The 23,213-nt window shown below is 35.2% G+C and overlaps 1 protein-coding gene and 1 long non-coding RNA gene across 5 annotated transcripts in view; both read right to left on the bottom strand.

The window, feature by feature from the left end:
* Positions 1-1,822: 1,822 nt before the first annotated feature.
* LOC115922208 lies at positions 1,823-3,574 on the bottom strand. The gene is made up of 2 exons (XR_004063360.1): positions 2,530-3,574; positions 1,823-1,885 (listed from the first exon to the last, which is right to left on the bottom strand). It is a non-coding gene; the product is annotated as an uncharacterized LOC115922208 (long non-coding RNA).
* Positions 3,575-8,014: 4,440 nt separating this feature from the next.
* LOC575044 (P protein) overlaps positions 8,015-23,213 on the bottom strand; it is a 39,602-nt gene continuing 24,403 nt past the window's right edge. For 3 of the 4 annotated variants that reach the window (XM_030980596.1, XM_030980593.1, XM_030980594.1), the window contains 11 exons: positions 22,634-22,772; positions 20,768-20,791; positions 17,482-17,614; positions 16,656-16,800; positions 16,162-16,219; positions 14,184-14,292; positions 12,838-12,965; positions 12,183-12,242; positions 11,178-11,282; positions 10,235-10,422; positions 8,015-9,573 (listed from right to left, as the gene is read on the bottom strand). In XM_030980596.1, coding sequence (XP_030836456.1) covers positions 9,489-9,573; positions 10,235-10,422; positions 11,178-11,282; positions 12,183-12,242; positions 12,838-12,965; positions 14,184-14,292; positions 16,162-16,219; positions 16,656-16,800; positions 17,482-17,614; positions 20,768-20,791; positions 22,634-22,772 — 1,174 coding nt within the window. In that variant the 3' untranslated portion in view covers positions 8,015-9,488. The remainder of the gene's footprint in view (positions 9,574-10,234; positions 10,423-11,177; positions 11,283-12,182; positions 12,243-12,837; positions 12,966-14,183; positions 14,293-16,161; positions 16,220-16,655; positions 16,801-17,481; positions 17,615-20,767; positions 20,792-22,633; positions 22,773-23,213) is intronic. The other variant, XM_030980595.1, reaches the window with a different exon arrangement.

Raw genomic sequence — 23,213 nt, forward strand, 5'->3', positions numbered from 1 at the left:
TAATCATCAATTGCATTGTACCCTTTTCTTTCCTTTTCAAGCAAATGTACCAGTATCACGAGCAAAGAAATAAATAATACCCTATGATATCATATGTTATTCCAAGTTTACTTATATACTGTTTAATTTATGAAGGAAAAAAAAGAAAGAATTCAGCTATATAACCGTGACAAAGAATGATACATGTAATATATACTGTTGATAATGATGATGATAATAATAATAATAGTAACAATAATAATAATGATGATAATAACGTAATAATAATACTACAATATAATAACAATACTATTTTCGAATTCTACGCAATCGTACATTTTCAATAGTGTTGTAAGTCCATTTATTTATTCTATTTTCTTATATTATTCCACTATGTAAAAACGATTTATATCCGTGTTTCCATATGAATATGTCATTGTACATTTGCTACCGCGTGTAATATCTATTTGTGTATATTATTTTCTATTGTATATTGTTCATGTGCTTTATGTAATGCCAACAACTGAATTTCCAAATCAATGGACCAATACAATTAATCTGAATCTGAATCTGAAACTTAGTGTGTTGAAATTTGAAAATCGTGCCGGTAGATATTTCGCTTAGTGGTGGTTGGGGGGGGGGGGGGGGGGGGTAGTGAGCCCCTTTTTGTAAAAGGTAAATTTCTGGTCACAATTTTTTTTTTTTTTTTTGGGGGGGGGGGGGGGGGGGGGCTCGACCGCCCTGCATCCGCGCCTGCAAACAACCGCCTTTTTAAAAAGTTGCTTCTGTGGATACTCGCAAGAGACAGTCCAGTAACGCACATGATTAGAGAATGCCCTCGATCTCTACTTCACCGCGAAGTCCCTTCCAGGAGAGGCTCCTCACCGTGACACCTAATTCATTGTCTGCTGCACTTATTTCATAATTCTAGGGAAGACAACTGTTATCCCTGATTCTGACATTGGCCGAGCCAATCTGCACTTAAACCACACGATCTATTTACACTTTATTTCCATATTTCATCTTTCGTGTCTCTTATCTAAAGACTATCTCTGACAGTGTTACTGTTTCCCAGTAATTTTGTGCACTCGCACAGTTTTGCGCCAAAAGGAGGAATTCATTAAGAAGAAGAAAAAAATGCAGGAGAAAAAAAGGCTTTCATTCCAATGTTTGTAAAAAAAAGATATTGAAATTCTCTCCTACGCCACCAGACAAAATCTATGTTCACCTATGTAGCCTAAAAGTGTAACTGTAATGTGTATTATGGAACTCACTTCCTATTGATGTAACTCGTTCTGTTAGTGTCTCTGTCTTTAAACACAAACTGAAATTACATTGAGTAAATATGCTGAAAATATTTAATTTAAAAACTATGTCATCGCATATGATAGTATGTAATGACTTCATTGTCTTGCTTCATTGTCTCCTCCCCCCCCCCCCCCCCCCCCTCTTTTCCAGGCTGGCTTACCTTGCCAACATTTCTTCATCTATAACAAACTCGCTTTGTTCTATTTTGCTCTATTTTGCTCTATTGTGCTTTTTTTTTCTTCTTTTCTCTCTCTCTCTCTTCTATTTCTTCCCCTAAATATAACTTTCTTCTTTCACAACCTTTTCTTTGTTGTTGTTTTTATATTCCGTTTTGCGCTATCGCTCTCCATCCTTTTGTATATATCTCCCCATTTTCATATATATATATCAATCTATCTCTTTTGTAAATATTTCCCATGTGTAATTATTTCTAGTCTTATAAGCTAGTTTCGTTTTTTCTTCTCTTTTCTTCAAAGTAATTAAAATGTAACTGTTGTCGATCACGAAAACCCAATAAATTCAGTCAGACACAAGCTTTTACGGGAGTTGTCAATCTTTATTTTACGTCTCCGTATCCATCCATGTAACTCCGTGAAAACTGTATGACAAAGACAAAAATTGCAAGCATAATAAGTAAATATGCAAATGAATCTAACCACAACTGCAATGCTTCAATACGTTACCAAATAAGGAAATGAGCATTTATATCGATTACAGTTTCGATCGATCACAGAATCATCTACGCAAAATAATCTTGGCTATAAACCCTTGCCAATCGTTATAATCATTATGTCATACAATTCATAAGGCTTCTATGGCTCCTTGTAACTTGACAGCCTAACTAAATTGAATCAACTCCAATAACAAAAGAACAATGACCTTTCATTGCCCCACATATGCCTTTCTATGTAAGTAGAAAGTGTAGATCCTTCCAGACCCTTCCTTGTAAACTTCATTTATCTTTGTCCTAAATTACCCTAATACAAGTACTTTCATAACTATGATAAATGAAACCTGTCTCATACAGTCATAATATATCAGTCATTTCTCTTCACCTTATGCAATATTTCATAAATGGTTTTACCGTTCTACGTAAATTCCTACACAGTCACACATTACACGTGTACATGAACGTATCGCTACATACAGCCAGACTTGGCTTTATATCCAAATTAATCTTCATAATCCTTTACATAACAGCACTTAATTGCAAGCAAACATCATATATATAAATATACTGACCTCTGTGCCCTTTTGTGAACTGAATATCCCTCAGAATACGACTTTTGACAAATCAAAACATTCGGTAACAAACAAACTCAGCTTGCTCCATCGAACCAAAAATCAGCTGCCACTAGAGGGCGACAAATTTCTGAGCAAGTCAACGTCATCTACATGGCTCCTTTAAATCAGTTGAAAAACTGAAACTAATTTACCCTCTATAGGTATTTCTTTGCCAGTTATTAACCGATAACTCCACAGAGATCAAAAAGTTGTACAGTACGTACTTCACATTATATACATGCATGATATTACATCAAGCTTAAGTATGCAAATTAATACGTGGAATATCATTCAACAAGTAATTTTTCACATTTTAGTAAAAATAACAAGGTTCTGACCACTGGTCTGAAATATCAGATGGAATGTAATCTATGTTACCAATTATCAAGAAATAACATGTACATGTAAGTATTACATTCCTATCAAACCGTTTTAAATGAGCACAAGCACGTTTAAAAATTCTTAGAAATCCGAACTGGTGTAAATTCACTGATTGCCCTGTTGTCATGAAAAAACTATGACTTCCTTATACACACAAGTGAAAATTGAAAATGACAAAAACAACTTATTGACCAATTGTCAATTTCATAGGCCAAAAAAAAAAAAACTGGAATTCTTCTGATTTCTGGACACTATACCGGTACTCCTTTCAAATCAAATTGAAATACTCAAAATGAGCATCAACCTGCATAAATAATTTGCCGTTGACTTGAACGGGTATGACAAACTTACTGAATGCAAACTATCCAGAAATTCTACTCCTTCAGTGCGCAGAAGAATTTACAACTCTAAACCATGACAAATAATTAATGGTTGAATTGCCCAACCTTGCTTACAAATTGATTCTGAAATCAGAATCATACTTAGGTTTTCTTCAAAGCAATACATTTCTAGTCTTTACTTTCAGACTTCTTGTCAAGCCTAAACTGAAATAAAAAATTTCCAGTTACCGTAATTCAAACCAGACAAAAAACAATATCATGCATAAATTAGTCTTAGTCTTTCCTACACTGTCCTTATGTGACAACCATACAGGAACAATCATCGAGCTTTTGAGTGTTTCTTGTCCATTACTTTTCCTTGCAATGTGTGAGCTTGATGACCTCACTTCATCTTGGGTTGTATCTTGATTTGAAGGTTGAGCGTTAACCCTCACCCAGTCTTTAACATGGAGTGCTGTTGGGTGTCTCCTTTTACACTCCTTACAAGTGCTTCTCTTCTTGCACTCGTTTGATCGATGACCAACCTTTAGACACCCATAGCACAAGCCCTTTTCAACGATAAATTTCTTCTTCTCTGCCATCTCCCATGCTGAAAAGGTATGGCACTCTTCCAAGGAGTGTGGCTTCTTGCAGACCAAGCAGGATACAGTCTTTCTATCACCCATTCCTTTCTGATTCCTACTGCTAGTAGCATCAGTTGCTAATGTTCTGACTTCTGATACTGCTGCCTTTCCTCTCTCGTATCTTGATTCCCTCAATCCATAAACAGAGGTGATGGGACAACAAGCAATCTTTGACTCCTCCTCGATGAAACCAGCAAAGAGCTTGAAAGGGGGAAAGCCGCCATAGCTGTCTGCCCAGTGATAGGCCTTCCTGGACCAGCGTACAACTAACCATTCAGGTAACTTGGTCAGGATCTTACGAATTTCACAGTCGTCATTCAGATGATGAAGGTTCTGAATTTTGTCCATTGCTGTAACACACTGCCGTAGGAAATCAGAGAACTTCCTCAAACCAGGTGCATCCTTTGTGGCTATTCGAGGCCATCTCTCCATCTTGTCTCGAAAGGCTTTAGCTATGACAAAGGAATTTCCGTACCGTTCTTCCAAAGCCTTTCTGGCATCATGATATGCTGTTTCGTTGTCGATCAGAGCATATCCCTTTACTAGCTCTAGGGGTTGACCCTTCAGGTACTTTTCAAGGTAGAAGAACCTGTCCGTAGGCGTGATGCCACTGCGATCAATTAAAACGTCGAAGGCGTGTTTCCAACCTGGATACAAGAGGGGATTGCCATCAAATGAAGTCGGTTCAGGTAGAGGCAATCGTGAGGCTCTCAACTGTTCTGCAAAGAGACTCAAAGGGTCAATGGGTGAAGTCTCATGAACAGGTGGATCAACAGGTGATGGTGGATCAACAGGTGATGGTGGATCAACAGGTGATGGTTCATCGAAAGTGACTGCTTGCCTCAAAGATGCATCATCGCTCTTTTCATCTTCCTTTAGAACAATCATCCTGTCAAGAGTGCTTTTCATGATTGAACTGTGTTCTTTCTCAACTTCCTCTAATTTGTCCTCACTATCATCAGCTATCTCGGAGGACAATCGTAACTCTGCGAGGTTCTCCTGCCCATTGATGACAGTGTCCATCAGTACTTGTAACCCATCTCGAAGAGCCTTGACATCAGAAAAACCAACATCATCTATTAGTGCAGCTCTTAGCTTGTTGGCCTTACGTCGCCAGGAGGTCACACTGCTTCTGAAGTTCTTAGTCTTCAGATCGAGCTGGTATTCGATGCTCCTTTCTGTGGGGACTGACTGTCGCTTCTGCGGAGCAGGTTGTTCTTCAGTCATGATTAACAGGTGTCTCTGTAGCTTCCCAGTCTCGGCAGAAACAAGGAATCTTCTGGTAGGGATTCACTGTGGAAGAGTTTTCACTGTAACTGTTGTCGATCACGAAAACCCAATAAATTCAGTCAGACACAAGCTTTTACGGGAGTTGTCAATCTTTATTTTACGTCTCCGTATCCATCCATGTAACTCCGTGAAAACTGTATGACAAAGACAAAAATTGCAAGCATAATAAGTAAATATGCAAATGAATCTAACCACAACTGCAATGCTTCAATACGTTACCAAATAAGGAAATGAGCATTTATATCGATTACAGTTTCGATCGATCACAGAATCATCTACGCAAAATAATCTTGGCTATAAACCCTTGCCAATCGTTATAATCATTATGTCATACAATTCATAAGGCTTCTATGGCTCCTTGTAACTTGACAGCCTAACTAAATTGAATCAACTCCAATAACAAAAGAACAATGACCTTTCATTGCCCCACATATGCCTTTCTATGTAAGTAGAAAGTGTAGATCCTTCCAGACCCTTCCTTGTAAACTTCATTTATCTTTGTCCTAAATTACCCTAATACAAGTACTTTCATAACTATGATAAATGAAACCTGTCTCATACAGTCATAATATATCAGTCATTTCTCTTCACCTTATGCAATATTTCATAAATGGTTTTACCGTTCTACGTAAATTCCTACACAGTCACACATTACACGTGTACATGAACGTATCGCTACATACAGCCAGACTTGGCTTTATATCCAAATTAATCTTCATAATCCTTTACATAACAGCACTTAATTGCAAGCAAACATCATATATATAAATATACTGACCTCTGTGCCCTTTTGTGAACTGAATATCCCTCAGAATACGACTTTTGACAAATCAAAACATTCGGTAACAAACAAACTCAGCTTGCTCCATCGAACCAAAAATCAGCTGCCACTAGAGGGCGACAAATTTCTGAGCAAGTCAACGTCATCTACATAAAAGATTCAGGTATTATATTCCTTTTGGGGACCTTGCTCTGACAAGCCCAGTTTCAAGGTCTCCTCTTTCTTTCATGTACAGAACATGAGCTAACATATAAGTAATAGAATTTCTTTTGTTAATGACAAGAGTTGTATGTTGAATAGTAATATTGCACTTCAAATTATGTTTGTTATATTGATACTCTACTGTTTCTGTTACATTTTTTCTTTAAATCCTATGTACAAATGTTTGTGAAAGAAGAAATAAAAAGAGCTATGAACTATAAGTATATTTTAATTTCTGATAATAGACCCTTCAATACAGCTGAAATTGAATTAAGCCAGGGGATAGGAAGGGTGGGTGGTGTAGTTTTCTGGGAATATATAGTTGTTGTTATGATGTTAGTCAATTATGTACATTGATTAATTAATTAATCAATTTATTGTAGTTATTTTGGGACCCCGAGGAAGAACAGATCAACTTTGTCGGTTGATCTGAAGCGGGATTGCTCTTCAAATATTAATTGGCTCTTCTTGTCATGTTTGAAATATAAGACACGTCTGAAATGTATGGACTGCACTTTCACTCTACATGTCTATGTAGTCTCAATTCCTTGTATTTCTGTGTACAGTGCACTTTTATCAAGGCCGAGTCACTTTCTTATCATTTTGATGGTTTCGGAAGGTCACAGGATTACAGACCAATATACACCTATACTGCATGTGCTACATAATCACCCTTTTCCAATCGCTTTTAGAGCTTCTTTCACACAGGCTTTCACAATGCAATCACATGACCTAAACTCAACTCTACCTCTGAAACTAATGTCCAACTGTACAATATTAATCTATCTGTAATTCATAAAACAAAGAGGAACAGTTTCAAACAGATCCAATCATAAGTTTTGTATTCATTCCTTTGTTATATTCTTCATTGGTTTGACATTACATCTATATCATATTCAGAATACATTGAATAAATCAGAATCGAATTTAAATGCACATATTTTTATGCCATTTCATCATTACTTACACAAAATTATTTCCAATATACAAAATATATAATGAAAAACATACAGAAATATTCTTTTTCAATTAGCAAAATATAAAGCATCAGAATATACATGTATATCTTAATATAATATAAAAGTAATATCAGCTGATCAATTTCAATGGGATTTTTGGAATTCTTTCAATATTATTGCAATTATTGGAAATTCTCAACGCTGTGTGATAGTTCTGTACATAGACTTTAAAAATCATAAAAATACACTGTACATACGTGAAGAACAAAAGACAAAAAGGCATCTGTAAGAAAAAAAAATTCATGAGCATAAATCACATTATGTATACCTCTAATTGGCAGCAATACATATGATATATTTTCCCTTTATGATGATCCAAAATAGTTTAAATGCATACATTTGTATCTATAACATGATTGTGTTCAAGTTTGTTTTATTTAAAATAGAATATAGCTCTACATAGAAAGCATTATTTACATGAAACTATTATTGTAGTATTATAAATATTACTATTATCATTATTGTCGTTACTATCATTAGTAGAAGTAGTACAGTCAAACCTGCTTTAGTGACCACCTGTCTACAAAGACCTCTTTTTCTGTTTCCCTAGAGAATGGTTTCTCATTGAAACATGTATTAAAGGAACCTGTACATAAAAACCACCTGCCTATTAAGACCACCTTTCTTGTCTCTCTTGGGTGGTCTTTATAGACAGGTTTCATTATATAAGTATTATTGATATCATTAGTATAACTATAATCATCATCACCATTTTCATTATTATTATCATTATTATTATTATGGCAGTAAAACTTGCTAAATTGAATGCACATGTACGCAGCATCAAAGAGTTGCAAATTTCAGTACTGAATTGGCAATAACTCACATTGATTTAATAGTGACATTAGAGGACAGTCCTCAGATGTAAATAATATAGTCTTATTGATCCAAGTCTATGAAAACCTAATTAAACATATGATATATACACACACACATGCACACACCAACAGAGAAAAAAAATCACCCACAATCACACACACATGCCCCTCTTTAATCTAAAGAAATTTCCATTGGGGAACATGTTTTACCAGGCGATGTAAATTGTATGCACTCCACTAGTAATACCATTTCAGAATATCTATAAACATTCAACTACAAATGTAGGCAAAAATAGATCTACATGCCATGAAACAATCATATTCAAATGAAGAAAAAAAAGATACACAAACAGAGCACATGATTTCTGTTTTCATATGTCAGTAATCAAGAGTGTCATGGAAAGCTACATATACATCAGCATGACTGTCTTTATCTAATAATAATCATAATAACTCTGTGACCGAGATTAACAGCTGATGACACAACATTTACTTCAAACAAACAGACAAATTCATCAATATTTTCCCTTTGATTTAAGGCACTATATTGTATAATAGAAAATCAAAGCCTTAAGCACACAAAATAGCATTGTCTTGCTTTAGGTCAAGTACTTGCACAACACAACATATCAGTTTATAAGTATGAATATATAAATCTTATTTGCAAATATTTCATTTAATTTGTAGCTCTTGCTTTTGACAAATAATTCTTTCATTGCTTAAATGCAAAATGGCTATAAACATAATACATAACAATACAAAAGTGATAAATCCAAATACCATTTATTCCTAACACATCTAGACTATACGAGTACAAAAATAAGAAAAGAAGAACAGAAAATGCATTTGACTTTTTATTTTGTAATTTTTCTAACAGAGAATTCCATTTACAGAAAAGTTTTTAAAGAATCCACAATATTCTTTCTGTCTTGAGTTTCTGATAATTTCTATAACGGAAAGATGTCTCTTTCAATGAGTCATTGTCTAATTAAAACTTTCTGGACTTCCAGTCATTTTCAACTAAGCTTAACGATCGTGTGCTACACCTTTGAATATGAAGCAACACCACTGGGTCTCCTTGATGAAACACTCAATGCTTACAATAATGAAGGGTACCTTTAAACACAAAAAAAATAAGTAGATACATTAATATCCCAGAAGGCAGTCGAAGAGCAGTGGTTTCATGATCAGGATGTCAGGTGTTCGAAACAAAGTCAGAGCGCTAGTGTCTAATCTATATACAGACCACATTCCTAGTTTCTCTTAAAATCTGTTCTCATTGAAACTTATAATAAAGGAACCTGTACATAAAGTCCATCTGCCTGTAAAGACATTTATTTGTCTCCTTTGAGTGGTCTTTACCCACAGGTTTCACTGTACATGCTTCCTTGGTAGTCGTGTAAAAATGAACTGCAGCATCAGGCCAAAGCATACCATCTACAGGTGTGTTGATCGAAGGAAGGCTAGTGCCACTCAAACGCCACATGGCAGATCAAGAGGTAGATCATGGCAACAAAGGTGGTGCAAAGCATCATGGGAAATCCGACCCTAGAAAAGAAAGATTCAAGATTTATTGAAACATGTATGTTCACAGCCGGATTGTGATGTTTTACAGAAAAAAAAAAGATCTACAATTTACATAAGTAGAATTACCACAAATATAAATGAATTACCGATTATTATAAATATCAAATTAATTAGTGCAAAAAATTCCAAATGGGAGGACAGTAGTGGGGAACTTTGATTTAAGATACGCAAATATTATACATATTTCTTTAAAGATAGTAAACGATGGTAAACGATGGTAAACGATGGTAATTGTCATAACAAATAAAATTACAAAAGACTGATTATTGGTTCATGAAGAGATAAAACAAAATTAAAGCTGAAACATCTCATGAACTTGAAGTAGATTATATGAGCAGTGATCTATCATCATCAGTCATGTCAGAAGTTTTGGGGTAGTATTCTAAAAACAATCTTAGTCTTGAATGTATACGTTTACTTACTTTACTTTGATGTTTACTTTGATGTTTACTTTGATGTTTACTTTGATGTTGAAGCGTAAAAATATACTTATTTGCCCCTCCAGGTAATGCTATCTCTCTGGTATGGACTGTACTTTATAAATAATGCCTCCTGCTACTTTGTAGCGGAGGCATATAAAAAGCTGACAATGGTAAAAGATGTTATTTATAATGAAACTCACTTAAAGAAGTCATAGAAAGTAAAGCCATAACCATGCTGATCGGCTATCCCAGCACACACTACATTAGCTGAGGCACCGATGAGCGTTCCGTTGCCTCCTAGGCATGCCCCAAAGGCCAACGCCCACACTAAGGGCTGTAGAGGGAGCCCTAACTCCTCTCGCTCCGCAAGGTCAAGGATAATAGGGATCTGATAAATATGGAAATATAAAAAGATGTTAAAATCTTCCAAAAGGATTTTTAGTTTCAAGAGCCAGTTTCTTGACCCGTCCTGAATCTGGTACCATTGAAGCATGTGTTGTTACAAGGGATTTGTGAAAACTGGCCCCCTCTTTTTTTGATCAGTTTAGTTTGTTTTATTATTATCATTTCGCAGCCTCAGCTGAATTACATGACAGTGTACAATCAAGTTCAAAATAACATCACATTTCATTTCTAAACAACATATTTCATAAAACAATGCAAAGGTACCAGAACAGCCCTTTGCATTCTTGACTTCTTGCCTTAATGAATAAAATCAGTTGGTTGTAATCAGTTCTTTTGACTGTCAAAAGCACAATGATCTCAAAGTTCTAGAAAATCTACATGTAGCTTCAGAAGTGTTCAAAGCTTTTACTCAGAACTGTAAAAGTATGAAGAATAATTTTCATTACAGTAAATCCCATTTGAATAATAAAAGATTATAACTAAGACTATAAATCATCCCAAATTCATTCTTCTGAATTTCAATATGGCAATGGTATTGTTGGAGGACAAGTCCTGTCTCATGCATTTATGATGAGCATGCAGTGCAAATTTTCTCATATCGGTCAAATAAATTTAATACATCGCAAATGTTTTTGCTGTGATTTACCAAGTCATATCAGCCTTTACCAGTCATTTACACTTTAAAAACGATTGCTGCAGTAAAGAAGAGACACAAGTGAGGAGGAGGTATCTACTCACCATGGCCGTTGTAAATGGGATGTTGTCGATGAAAGATGAAGCTAAGGCTGACACCCATAGTATGAGAATAAGAGCTACAGCCAGTCTCGCTTCTGGAGGCACATCCTAGGGTTAAAAACAAACAAGAATTTTGGTTTTCTCTGAGAGACGCTATGGCCCAGTGGTAGAGCAGTGGTCCTGTAACTGGAAGGTCCCAGGTTAAATACCAAGTCCATGCACTAGTGCCCCTTTGATAAGCCATTAAATCTCATTACAAGAGGACTTAAAGCCATCTGGTTACTTACTTACAAGCATACACATGCTTTATTAGCAGTCAGGAAAAAACAAACAAACCATTTTGACTTTGAAACGTAGCAGAGTAAAAAATGTCCCCCTTATTTGCATACTTTCAAGAACATTTCCACAAAGTATGACCCATTTCTGGCTCAAAACAGGTACAAAATAACCGTATTTAGTCTTATTGAGTACACAATGACAAAAAGTACCTTACTTTTGCAAAAATTTGTACACCGTATTCCCAGGTTTGCAAAAATAGTGAAAACGTGACCCCTTTGTTTGGATTTGTTCACTCTTTTAAAAAAAAAGTTTAAAAAAAGGATTTTTTAAAACATTGACATTGATATGGTAGCTTTGTCTCAGATTCTGAAACAAATCCCTGGATTTAGCTCATGCTGCAATGATAATTATAAACCTTTAGGTCAGTCAGGAACCCCTGTCTGATTATCAAGATATTTATGATTGGAAATCAAAACCAAGTTTTGCGTTGTTCTGACTGTTTTCTAACGATTTTCATAACACTACAGTTGGGGAAAACGAGTATGGAAAAACCAGTCAATCAAAGATTTTTACTTTTTGAGGCACTTCTCGGTCATTTTGAAGCGCAATTTTTTTAAGGCCTTAATATTACACCATATCACAGACACTGATAACACGTAGGGCCATGCATCTCAGATTTAACATTGTTAAATGATGCCTTTATATGCAGGGAAAGCAGGACACACTTACCTCTATGATACCAGCCACAAAGTTACCAATGTACTCAATCAGACCAAGCTCTGTTAAACCCTGTATAATCAAAACAACGTGACATAATAATGATGATGATACTAGTAAATTTTTCCTCCTTTTAAAAACAATTGTTGGAACCCACCTTCATCAAAATGAAGACCTAGCTCTACCAAAACAAAGAGAGTTGCAAAACATTCTCAATATCATGCACATCCTCCTCCTTGCCCCCTCCATCCCCCCCCCCTCCTCCTCCTCCTCCTCCTCCTCCTCCTCCTCCTCCTCCTCCTCCTCCTCCTCCTCCTCCTCCTCCACTTCCTCCTCCATTACAACATTTCTTGATACCCACTTCCACCAAAACAAACAGAGCTTCAAAGAAGAGCAAGGAAGCCCATTCCACATGATGCATAACATTCTCAATAACAAGCACATCTCTCCCACACCCTCCTCCCTCCCTTCCTTTTTGCCCCCCCCCCCCCCCATTAACAAACTTTAAGAGCCACCTCCATGAGAACAAAAAGAGCAAGGTAGCCCATTCCACACGATGCATGACATTCTCAATATCAACAACATCTTCCTCCCCCTCCCCCTTCCTTTTTGTCCCCTTCCTCTTCCCCTCATCCTCCTCTCCCCCATTAAAAATATTAACACCCACCTCCATGAGAACAAAAAGAGCTGCAAAAAAGAGCAAGGTAGCCCATTCCACACGATGCATAACATTCTCAATATCATGCACATCCGCTAAAAGAAGGATAGCTACTGCTCCAATAACAGATATCCAACCTGAAGAAAAAAAAAGTTTTTGACAAATAAGAAAATGTACTTTACAATTCTCTTCATAACATCTGGATATATATCATATCATATATCATAATATCATACTAATAATAATAATATTACAATCATAGCTTTTTATACTATCAATATCTAATGACCTTCATGATTTACTGCATCTTGTTTTGAAACTGACTGAATTAATAAACACGAGAGTAAATACAGAGGATTTACAGGTGTATTAACACTAACACTTATAAAACCCTTTTGAAAATAAAATGGTCCATTTTCAACTAAAGTTGAAACAAAACACTGGATTTAAGCTCCATCCCAAGTTGCGGAGTAAATGAGGACTAAATCTTTTGTTTGTTTAAAATAACTTTAGTCCTGGCATTGGGTTTAACTAAATTGCGTGCAGTGAAATACAGAAAGTCAATATTATAAACAAACACACAAGCCCTAAAAAATGGCAATATCATAAGTCAGAAGCCACATTATTGATGACTAAGGTTGCGTCTTTAATACGCCTTCGCCAAAATGTAAATTCATTGATCAATTATCCTGTGACTTTTAAAATCTGACCTTACGGACCTACATTCTTGTCATTTAATTTCTTTAGTGGTTTTAAATAATTGAGCCCAGTTTGATTGACATTGAGTTAATTTTTTTGTTCCATTATCACAGTAATAACATATTATCTGGGATTTTCTGGGGGTTATGACCTGTGATCTTTGACCTATTTCACCCAAAATCTAATTAGTTCATTCCTGCATCCTCATATATACTTCATATATTAAAGCTTGGTTTGAATTGATTCATTTATTTCAAGTTATTGCATAAGGTTGTATTTTCTTGTATTATTTGGACACTCTTATGACCCTGTGACCTTTGAAATTTGACCTTTTCCACTCTAAATCTAATCACTTCATCCTTGCATGCTCATAAATATACTTCATTTGTGTCTGGTTTGGATTGCTTTAAATAAATGCTTTTCAAGTTATCACAGTAACAAGTTAATTTCTGGTATTTCTATCTTGACCCTTGTATTTAACCTTTGACCTCTTCCACCCCAAATCTAATCGCTTCATCCTTGCATGCTCATACATATTCATCTAAATTTGGTTTGAATAGCTTCAATGCTCTCCAAGTTGTCACTGTAATAACATGAATTATAATTTGCTCAGTAAAAATCATATCCTCATAACTATAATGATCAAATAAACTTACCAAGATCTAAGTAAATGGTGTCTACTACTGAATGAATGAAGAATAAGAGTATTGTGACTAGCAATACGAAGCTGCATTTCGCCAATAAGACATGATCTGTGATGCGGTACTGCGGACAAAAAGAAGTTAATAAGTTGAAATAATAACAATCATGCAGTGTTTATAAAGTGAATAGTATTCATAGGCTTCTCTATAAGGTACTTTACAAGCAAACTATAAAAAAATAAGTAAAGTACCGGTAAATACAGTGTATTACAGCGTACATAGTACTACAATAATTGTAAATGCATTCAAATTGGTAACAATTAAACTTTCCGATAAAGTTTCTGTATACATATCTTTTCCCCAAATACATGACTTTCAGTAATATGCAGAAATAGGCGTAGGATACCAGTGATGCCATTTTGAAGAAGGGCAGCTAATTATTCCATTCCTATCCTACATACGATGTAGGTTAATCCCCTAAGAGGTGTCATAGTTGAGTTGTTTATTCACCTCACTGGGAATGCAAATGTGGGTTTGAACACCAAGGGGAGTGTTTCACAAAGATTAAAATCGACTTTAAAGTAGATATTCATTGATATTAAAAACTAACTTTTATTTCATTATTGCAAAGTTGAAACTTTGATTTGACAAGGTTATCAAAATTTAATGCCTGGAAACATTCGAAGTAATGATTATTATAAATTACAAAATGCTTGAATACAGCCCCGGCATAGCATCTACAGAGCTCTCCGAACGCTACTGAGATGTGTGAGATCACAGTATGGACATGATTTGCACAAGCAGACGATGTCCCATGACATCTCACACATTTTCAGTGCCTGTGTTTTCATCTTCTCTCGAGTTCTTTCTCTTACTTCACTACCGTCAGGCTAAATGTATAATCTATTGCCTCACTCTAAACCACACGCATGGTTTTATTTTGATGACAAATGCAGCGATACAAAAATAAAGGAATCTGTCGCCATTGTATATTCAGCTGCACACACCGCGGTATGTTCGGTGTTTAAAGAGGGAACGAATGCCGTCCTTAATATCATTCCGGTGGTTTTTCAATTTAAAAGTCTGGTTTCTTTGATTGTGAATTAATCCCTATCCTGTTTATTTACAAGCAAAAGATTTTAGGTATCAGAATCGGGTCATATCCCCTTTTGAAAGGTTTGACATGCCATGACATTTATATACACTCAACTCATTATAATTTGACAAATAATAGCATTGCAATTATGTTCATTCTTTATGGGATGTCCTCTGCTTGGGCAGTATTGGTCCATATAGTGACGTCATTAAAACATCTGTATTTTCCTGGCGAATCTCTCGTATATCCCCGCTGCTATGGAGGTGGTTGCATTTAAATTTTTATAAATCACCCGATATGTAGTTGACCTAAAACCTGTGCGATGGCAGTTTCTAGTAATACATTAGTTGACATATTTGTGATTTTCTTTGAATTTCATCTTTAAGTTGAACTTAACTATGGCAGGCCGTTCATGCCACTATTTTTTCTCATCACTTACTGACATTGGTTTCCCAATGGAGGTACAAATCGTGGTCACAAATCTACAGAATTTACATTTTTTGAGAAACACCCCAATTTCAAAAAATTAAATGGAAGCTCTTATTACCATTTACCAATCATGTGAAAGAATATGTTTTGACTAATACATGATGATAAAAATTTTGCCGGGAAACCACCTACTAATTGATATATTTGGTAAATTAGTTTATCTATTGGCAGACCTGAAAAGAACAATGCGAAAGGATTAGCACTAATTGCATGCCCATAAAAATGTGACTAGTTAGAATATTCCCTGGGAGTGGAGAATGTGCACTGGAACGTGTGGAATAGTACTTGAATCAAGGTAATGATAATACTGTAAATGCTTTGGTTGAACGGGTTGTAAATGGTTAAGCACTGTATAAGAAACATTTATTACTATTATTACCAATGCATAAGAGTTGAAATTTTATTTACCCTTTGTTCTAAATCTTGCAGTTTTTCCCTCCAGTTGACATCTTCATTAGCAGTATGTCTGTAAAATTTGAAACCAAAGATGGAAAAGACTTTAACAAATACAATAGTTCAACAGAAACCAGTTAATTAAAGGTAATTCTAATTTCTGGCCGAGATGAGACAAAGGTGACATTGGTGTTTAATCATCTGATGTAATAAAATAGGTTTTAGAATGTAGGTAATTGGTAAAATGACACCACGTGACCGTGCACAATTTTTTCTTTTCCCTGTGCAAATTTAAAAAAAAATCAAAACATGTGTTTCTCTGGGGCATGCAAAAATTTAGACGCAATGAAATGCGCTAAAGACAGAGCTAAAGCTGGGATAATAATATCCACAGTCCTTAAGAAGTACATAGAGACATTATATCATTGTAATATGTGATATGTGCTATACAAGAAAGGAATAGTATTTTTTTCCTTCTTTCTATTATCATTAATCCGTTTCGTCCTTACCTCTGTTCATAAATTTGGTTTCTGAGTTGTGTTTCAAGTTGGGAGACTTTCTGGAGCAGTAAAGCTTTGACTGTATTCTCTTCCTTGGACGCTACCATGATCCGTACTGCTGCCCGACGCCATATCTCAATCTCATGCTTCAATTCTATTCAGAAAAGATGGGAAATTAAACAAATGTGTACAGGTAGCCCTACACCTTACAGTCAAATCAGTTTATTTGAGATTTCCTACAGATTTTGACCCACATTAAAAGTGTGTTGAAACCTGACAGATATTCAGCCCCTGGGGGTAGGCCCAATATTTAGAATATTGGGTGCACAGCAACAAGTGTTTGTATTTAAAAAAATGAAGAGAAGATGAATGCCTTCAACCATACAAGGCTAGACAATGGATATATGCACAAAATTCAGGAGCAATTTCACGTTAAAGATAAAGTTGAGTTCTGGTCATGCAATTGCATTGAAAAAGAAATGTTGTGGAATTGATCAGAAAAAGTTGATCATCTAGCACATTGGTGTGTACACTGCAAGGTTCCGGAATCATCAAAATGATGATAAGAAATTTGCCCAGTCTCGGTAATTAAGTTACAAGCACTGTACACAGAAAGATGTATATGAGGCTACACAAACATGTGGCATAAAAATCTGTCCCGATTTTTATGTTGTTACGTGCCATATTTAGAATGTGAAAGCATTTGAAGAGCCATGCTTTCCAGGGAACATTTTTAATCTGATGTTCTTCTACACTTGCATAATAACAATAAAAACGCTCACAAAGTATTTTTCACGTTTTCCCAGAACTCAACCTTCTCTTTAAACCTGCTTACCTCTGATAGCTTTCGGCTCCATAGAATGGAGATTGATGCCTCTATAGAGCAGCCTTAGGGCTCCATACCCTGCGATCATACAGAAGACTATCCCCAAACACATATGAAGTGTAAAATTTGCAAAGCCTATGCCCTGCGGAGGAAATACACAGAAATTTAAATTAAATTCAATTTCATTTCATTCACTTAAAGGCCCACTGTACTACTTGCTCCCTCTATATAGAACACAATGCCTAATCGGTGCCTGTTGGTATCCCATGATCCTCTTTTTCTTATGTCAATTGACAGCTGATTTGATGAGATAACCACCTGTCAGTCACCACCCTGGGAGGTCTCATCCCTCCTGTCCACACTAGGACAGACGGTCTTTAAAAAGACAACATTTCACATAACAATCAGCTTTATAACATAAAATACACATTAAGAACATATTGGACAAGGACATAAAATAAACTGAATAGGTTGCAACCTGAAAGGAAACATAATCCTTATATAAAGGTTGACCCTTCTTTTATAATAACAAATATGAAATATATTTGTTACTTAACATTATACAATATACATAAAACACAAAAAGAGAACATGAGGTAAGAAACTTATGGTAGTCTAGAGGGTGTTTCTTAATCATGCCCTGACACCAAACACGTAGGTTCTAAGTTCAAATCCCAGTCCAGTTAATGCCAAAGGCAAAAGTGCAAGCATGAGGCACTTGAACAAAACTTCTGAGTATTGAACTCATTCTAACAATGCAAAAAGCATTACATTTCATGTCACATAATCTTGGGTTAATCATTGAGTGTAGACTTCACCAATACAGGGCCTACATTAGGCCTAAAATAAAAACTTGTTGTATTGCCCTTTGCAACCAACCCAAAAATCTGAAAATCTATGGTCGGTATTTTGAAATAGTTATTATTTTTTTTAACCTTTTTTTATTTTTTATTTTTATTAATGAATTTTAAAAAAAAAGGTATTTTGTTTGTTTGAATGGGATATAAATGAATAAAATCAATCTATTAAAAAATTCTCACTCGTGCAAACCATGGATAATTATGAGGTGATCGAAAAGATATCGATGGAATGATGACGTTGAAACACATGTATTAAAGCATTAAAAACTGAGAAATATCAGCCAAAAGAGGGCAACAAAAAAAAAGTTTTAAAAAAATTAAAAATTCTGGCCGACCGACCCATGTTTTGGTTCCCAAAGGGCAATACAACAAGATTTTATTTTAGGCCTTATGCCCATACCTTTCACCAGATCAGGACAGGATTTTTTTAAGGCCGGGCTAAACTGCTCACATGCTGCTTTTCAAATTGGCAACAATAACAATTTTCTTTTCATGCTACATTCATTGCTCTGATAAAATATAATAAATCTGAAAACAATTAAAGAGCAATCCAAGCCTTGTAATAAGTTGATTTGGGGTTAAAAGACACACTCATGCAGTAAACAAAACAGTGACTTTTGATACGTAGACTACTCAACGCATCTGCACACACTTAGATAGATTAAGTCCCGTGCAGAAACAAAACCTGACTCGGGTTCCGTGTGCGCCAAGTTTTAAGCTATTCTCTATTTTCTTCAAACCCCTTACTATCCTTTTATGGCATATAGAATGGTGGGTAAAGTTTTCTTGAGGCTGATGTTAAACACTCTTGCTATACACCAAGTATTTTTAAGGTAATAGGTACACTTGAAGGTATTAGTTTTCCTAGAAAAACACATCAATCTCAGTTTCCAGTCAACGCACGATGTTCCATGTTCTCCATGCAGCATTTTAAGAGCTGGTCACTGGCAGCTTTCAAAGGGGCAAATGAATGGAAAAAGGGAATAAATGGATGTAAAGCATGTAAAACATGAAGGCTAGATATGGAGGGATTTTCATGCAAACGAGAAAAATGACAATAATATTAATAATATAGACAGACAGATAGGTAGACAACAAGAATAAAACTAAAATTACACCTCTTCCTGTTACCATATACCTTGACCATTACAGTGCCACCAACATTTACAAACAAGTTTCACGACTAAGATTTCACAAAACATGTTTTTATTAATATCTTTTATCTTGATACAAATACTTTTTAATAATATCTTACTTCAAAATTTATAATAATAATAATAATAATTCTTTAAAGTCCACTCCAAATTTTATTAAGTTAAACCGAAAATGGAAATTCTTTTTGCCCAATTGATCGTGAGCTCTTATCATATACACTTTTTTTCATAGTAAAATAAAAATTATTCAGTTACATTTTTTGGTGGTTTAAAATGCTAAGAGCACTGTTATGGTGGATAACTGACTAGCACATGGCTTAACATTAATCCAGCACTAAGAGAGAGGAAACATTTACAGGAAGCAATCAAAGAAAATATCTTCCGTTTCTGTATCTTAAAGGTCCCATGCTGTTTAATATACAGCAGTAAAATATGGCATTGAAGTACCACTCTTGTTAAGAGGTATCACAAGTCTACAGAACGTAATTACACTAGAAAAATCAGCTTGTGAGTAGAGTAGAACACACACAAAAGATGACTTTTAGTTAACTGCCATGCGGCTTTTGCTAAGGGAGAAACCCTTAACTATTAAAGTCTCCCACCTTTGTTGTGATTGTGATCTTTTATTTTATTTATTTCATTTTTTTTTGTGGGGGGGGGGGGGAGGGGGGATTTTATATATCTCCTGATGTATCTAAATCATATTTTTATGTAATTTTAATGTAATCCTCTGTCAGTACCAATAGCAGGAATAAAAGTATGTATACCCAGAAGTCTCAACCATTAACACCAAGGTTAGACCGTTAACACCAAGGTTGTACCGTTCACACCAAGGATACACCGTTCACACCAAGGTAATAGACCGTTAACACCAAGGTTAGACCGTTAACACCAAGGTTGTACCGTTCACACCAAGCTAATAGACCGTTAACACCAAGGTTAGACCGTTAACACCAAGGTTACACCGTTCACAACAAGGTAATAGACTGTTAACACCAAGGTTAGACCATTAACAACTAGGTTAGACCGTTAACGCCAAGTTTAGACCGTTAGCGCCAAGGTTAGACCGTTAGCGCCAAGGTTAGACTGTTAGCGCCAAGGTTAGACCATTAGCACCGAGGTTACACCGTTATCACCATATCACCAACATGCAATACTAGATTAGTGGATAAACACAATTAATTAAGAACAAAGCAACACCAATCTATAGCACAAAAAGGAAACAACCAACGCTAGTAGAGCATTCACTTGGGGAAATAAAAATGTTCATCATATACTCACCAATATATAAGGATACCTCTTTTCCTGTCAAATTGAATTAATTCAGTGATGTACACAAAGATGTCATGAATGAATAAATATGGATGAGTAAAACTATTTCTAAAACTGTCATTGCATTATGTCGTGCTTAACATGCAACATATATTATACCACAAGGTGAAACTTCATCAAATTGATATTGTTATGAAAGGGACCTTGGTATTAATTACCATGTTGCTCAAGGCTTTTTTTTTATCTGGGATGTGGGGTTGAATTTGCTTAGTGTTGAGGTTGGGTGCGGAGTAGGTTTCTTGTCCGGGGTTGGGATTAGGAGTTTGATTAATGTACTGAATCGCTGAGCAATACTAGCAGGAGCAGGTGTTGTAGAAGCACAATTATATATTATATATATTATATGCCGGTATACAAAACAAATTGGAATTTTAATACCATAATGTTATTACGCATATGTATTACATGTAATTTTACTTTGTCACTGATGTATATAAATTGTAAAAAGAAATTGCAATTTGGCTCTCTGGCCGCGAAAGTTTTTAAATGAATTAAACCATTTTAATTGAATTGAATTTTGAATCGAATCAATGATGCACACAGACAAAAATGTCATGATAAAATATGAATGAGTAATTTTCAACTGTTGAGCTCAACATGCACAAAATGATAACATAAGGTGAGAGTTCATAACTTTAATGTAATAAAGGGGAGCCGTGTCTTACCACACTCCTTTAGACAAACAAAAATGACCTAATAATGAAACCTTGGTATACCTGGGCCCATTGCATAACACTTACCATTGATGGTAACTTTGCCATCAATGGTATCTGCCATGGTAACAGGGCTCAACAGCCAATCAAAATCAAGCTTTGCATGGTAGTTACCATTGATGGCAAAGTTACCATCAATGTTAAGTTTTGTGCGATGGGGCCCAGGGCTTTAAAACAATAGTGTACAAGGAAATGGAACCTGAAAATGCCCTTGCTAAAACAGGACTTTGCCATCATAGTGTTCATCAAAACAGGTTCTATTGTAATATCATTCCAAAGAATTCTACTCAACAAATTGAACAGAATGTTACACTTGAAGATGATACACAAAAAGCAACAAAAAGCTAGATAAACATGAAGGAAGACAATCATGAAATAATGATAATATTTTTCATGAAGAGTGTTAGAATTTATTACATGTTTACATAAAGGATTGAAGAAAAAAATTGTTGTAAAATCTCTAACTGAATATGAATAAAAAGATGAAGAAAAAAAAATCCCATATTTTATGTTTTCTTGACATCCTGCAATATAACAATCTTACAATGTTCAAAGTTTTCATGGTTAATAATATTATAATAAGTGAGGTTGATAAGCCTATATTAAAGATAAGCTTGAGTTCTGGTAATGATAGAGAATAAATTCTCACAGAATCCATCAAAATTGAATGTTCAAGATTACAAATAAATGACATGTGCCAAACAATTTTGGTAGAAAATGTATAGGGGCCGAGTAATGAGCATAGAAAGATAAGGAAATCAAGGTAAGTATGTGTAAATGAGGGGATTTTTTTATTTTTTTAAAATTGAAGATGATTTCCAGCAAGATTTTGTTAGGTCGTTTTTAATTTACAGGTACAAACAATCAATCTACTGCAGGATTAGCAATCCAGAATAAATTATAGTCATGTTCTCTTGACATTCAATGCCCATACCAGCACTGAAGATTAGCTTTAATGTATTCTTTTGCAATTTAAAGGTCTTATTGAGTTCAAAATGCAGAAACAGAATGGTATTTATTTTGAAAATGTCTTGCAAATGAAGAAAACAAAAAAAAGTTTGTAATAGGATGCCAATTGGTGGCATTTAGAGACAATACTCACTGCTGCTTCGATGTCAGAGTTGGCAACAATGATGACATTCGGAGGATCTCCGATGGCCGTGGCCGTCCCTCCGATGTTCGAGAAAATTACCTCGGCTATCAATACGTGTCTAGGATCAATGTTGAGTACCTCACAAAGGCTGGAAGAAAAACAAAAAGAGAACAAATAATGAATGCTCCTGAGTTCAATATAACAAAATATATCAACCTTCAAATTCAGAATTTCCCGACTAACGCAATATTTCATCAAGGCCACAGGCCGAGGTTGAGGTAGCAGTAGTAGGAAGATGTTGACTAGAGCAATTGTCACCAGAACCCACAAAAATTTCACAGCTAGAGAAGAAAATATAAATGAATATAAGTGTAGATCGGGGGGGGGGGGGTGTTTCACAAAGATCCTCAGTCGAACTTAACTCTAAGTTTGACTTAACAATTATGAAAAATATTTTGTAAAAGTTATTTCAAAAGGCATAAAATGTTGATTCAAATCATTCATATTTTCTATTATCAAGGATATTTTATGTTCTTGATGTGAAATTTATGAAAAGTCTAAATACTTGAATTTTTGCTTTTGAATATAT

This window comes from Strongylocentrotus purpuratus, unplaced genomic scaffold (genome assembly GCF_000002235.5).
Source record: "Strongylocentrotus purpuratus isolate Spur 01 unplaced genomic scaffold, Spur_5.0 spur5_scaffold_11, whole genome shotgun sequence".
Classification (NCBI taxonomy): domain Eukaryota; kingdom Metazoa; phylum Echinodermata; class Echinoidea; order Camarodonta; family Strongylocentrotidae; genus Strongylocentrotus; species Strongylocentrotus purpuratus.